This window comes from Lipotes vexillifer, unplaced genomic scaffold (genome assembly GCF_000442215.2).
Source record: "Lipotes vexillifer unplaced genomic scaffold, Lipotes_vexillifer_v1.1 scaffold278, whole genome shotgun sequence".
Classification (NCBI taxonomy): Eukaryota; Metazoa; Chordata; class Mammalia; order Artiodactyla; family Lipotidae; genus Lipotes; species Lipotes vexillifer.
The window spans coordinates 3,700,616-3,702,626 of record NW_006769677.1 but is presented as its reverse complement, the minus strand read 5'-3'; the positions used below and the strand labels follow the sequence as shown (position 1 = coordinate 3,702,626).

General features: G+C 56.4%; 1 protein-coding gene across 2 annotated transcripts in view; it reads right to left on the bottom strand.

The window, feature by feature from the left end:
- MAP4K3 (mitogen-activated protein kinase kinase kinase kinase 3) overlaps window positions 1–996 on the bottom strand; it is a 207,434-nt gene extending 206,438 nt beyond the window's left edge. For both annotated transcript variants that reach the window (XM_007445764.1, XM_007445765.1), the window contains exon 1: window positions 831–996. In XM_007445764.1, coding sequence (XP_007445826.1) covers window positions 831–926 — 96 coding nt within the window. In that variant the 5' untranslated portion in view covers window positions 927–996. The remainder of the gene's footprint in view (window positions 1–830) is intronic.
- Between the last annotated feature and the right edge of the window lie 1,015 nt (window positions 997–2,011).

Below are 2,011 nucleotides of genomic sequence, written 5' to 3'. Positions count from 1 at the left end.
ATTCTCATATATATATATATATATATATATATATATATATATATATATATAAAGCTGAATCCTATGTGTCACTGACAAAAACAAGTTTAATAAGGCATCACGGTCCAATTCGAGTTGGAGAAAAAGTTGCTCTTTCGAAAGAAAAAAAGAAGGAAAGAAGGGAGGGAGGGGAGAGGAAGAAAAGAAAGAAAGAGGAAAGAAAAGAAAGAAAGGGAGAAAGGGAGAGAGGAAGGGAGGAAGGGAGGAAGGAAGAAAGAAGTCACGCTAACCAGATCTCTTTTACAAAATAAAGTCATTACTTGGAAAATTAAAAGAAACTGGTATGCGGATGCTAGGAAGCTTAAGGTTGAGGGGCTGTCGATGGACGCTGCCCAGTGAAATGACTATCGCCGGGCCTGGTGGGCAGCAGTTGCCAACCCACCGCGAACAATCCCAGGTCCGTGGAGAGCATGCAGGTTTGACATAAGCCAAACCCCTGCTGTCCGGCTCGTCGCACTGACCCTGCCAATGCAACAAACGCGCAGACCCTCTCCGCGCGGTGAGGAGCGGAGTTGCCGCCGCCGTTCAGCGCTTCCCGGGAAATGCGCGTCCGGGGGAGGCTCAGGTAAGGACCCGGGGGTCTCGGGATTAAAGGTTTGGCCCTTTGTTCTCTGCACGATCGCGGAGCCCTGGGCACCCGCCGCTCCTCCTCGCCCACCGCTCCCGGGCGCCAGCGTCTCCCGCCGACGGGCAGCGCGGACTCTGGCGCCCCGACTCGCCGGCGCCCCTCGCCCTCCCCGCGGCGGGTCAGCGCCCCACGGCCTCAGCGGGTCGCGGCCCCTCGCCCTCACCTTGTAGACGTCGCCGTAGGTGCCGCTGCCGATGCGCTGAATCAGCTCGAAGTCCTCCTGAGGGTTCCGGCGGGACAGATCGATGCAGGGGTTCATGGCGGGCCCCGGGTGCCCCCAGCCTCCCTCCCGGGCAGGGGAGGGGGGGCGCTCAGGGGGCCACACGGAGAGTGGGGAAGGAAGAAAGACGCAGACGTAGAGAAGGGACTTGAGAAACGAGGCGGGGAGGGGGAGGGGAAGCTGGGTTGAAGTGAGATAGTAGCATTGACATATATACACTACCAAATGTAAAATAGATAGCTAGTGGGAAGCAGTTGCATAGCACAGGGAGATCAGCTTGGTGCTTTGTGACCACCTAGAGGGGTGGGATAGGGAGGGTGGGAGGGAGACGCAAGAGGGAGGAGATATGGGGATATATGTATACATATAGCTGATTCACTTTGTTGTACAGCAGAAACTAACACAACATTGTAAAGCAATTATAATCCAATAAAGATATTTAAAGAAAGGAAAATGCGGCTTGCCTGGCGAGGCCCGGTCCCCGGGCCCTATTCGGCCAAAACGGCCGCGGCTTCCCCGTGCGGGGGACCCGCGCGCGACTGCCGCTGTGCCGTGCCAGAAAAGGCTCGCCTGCCCCCCGGGACCGCGGAGGGGGGGCAGGCAGAAAGGAGCTCTTATTCGCTTCTCATTTACCCAGCGACAGAGTCTGACGTCGCCGCATCAGGTCCCCATCCTAAGCAGGTAGTATAGTTTTAATTTGCAAGACGGCCCGTGTCCCGAACTTTTTTTTTAGAAGCAACTATACATAGGACACAGCCGAGTCCCACAGACTTTCTGGGATTGCGGGGAAGGGGTTGTTGTCCTGAGGAAATCCCCTGAAAAAAGTGAGCTGTGCTTGCTGCGACCCCTGACACTCGGGCCCTTGGAGTTGACCTGACAGGGTGCAAAAAAGGACAGGTCAGGAGGGCGGCCAGGGAGGCGTGTGGAGTGGGTAGGCCGTGGGAAGCTCTGGAGGAAAAACACGCCAAACGGCCGCCAGCCCTTACGCGTGGAGGGCGTGGGAGGCAGCCAGAGGCCAGAACTAAAGCAGTGCTTGACCTTCACCAGAGGCGTCTGGATTATCAAAGAAGGGGGAGGGGACCAACAAGCTGTCTAGCAACCTTGCAAAGGAGAGGTGGGGTGGG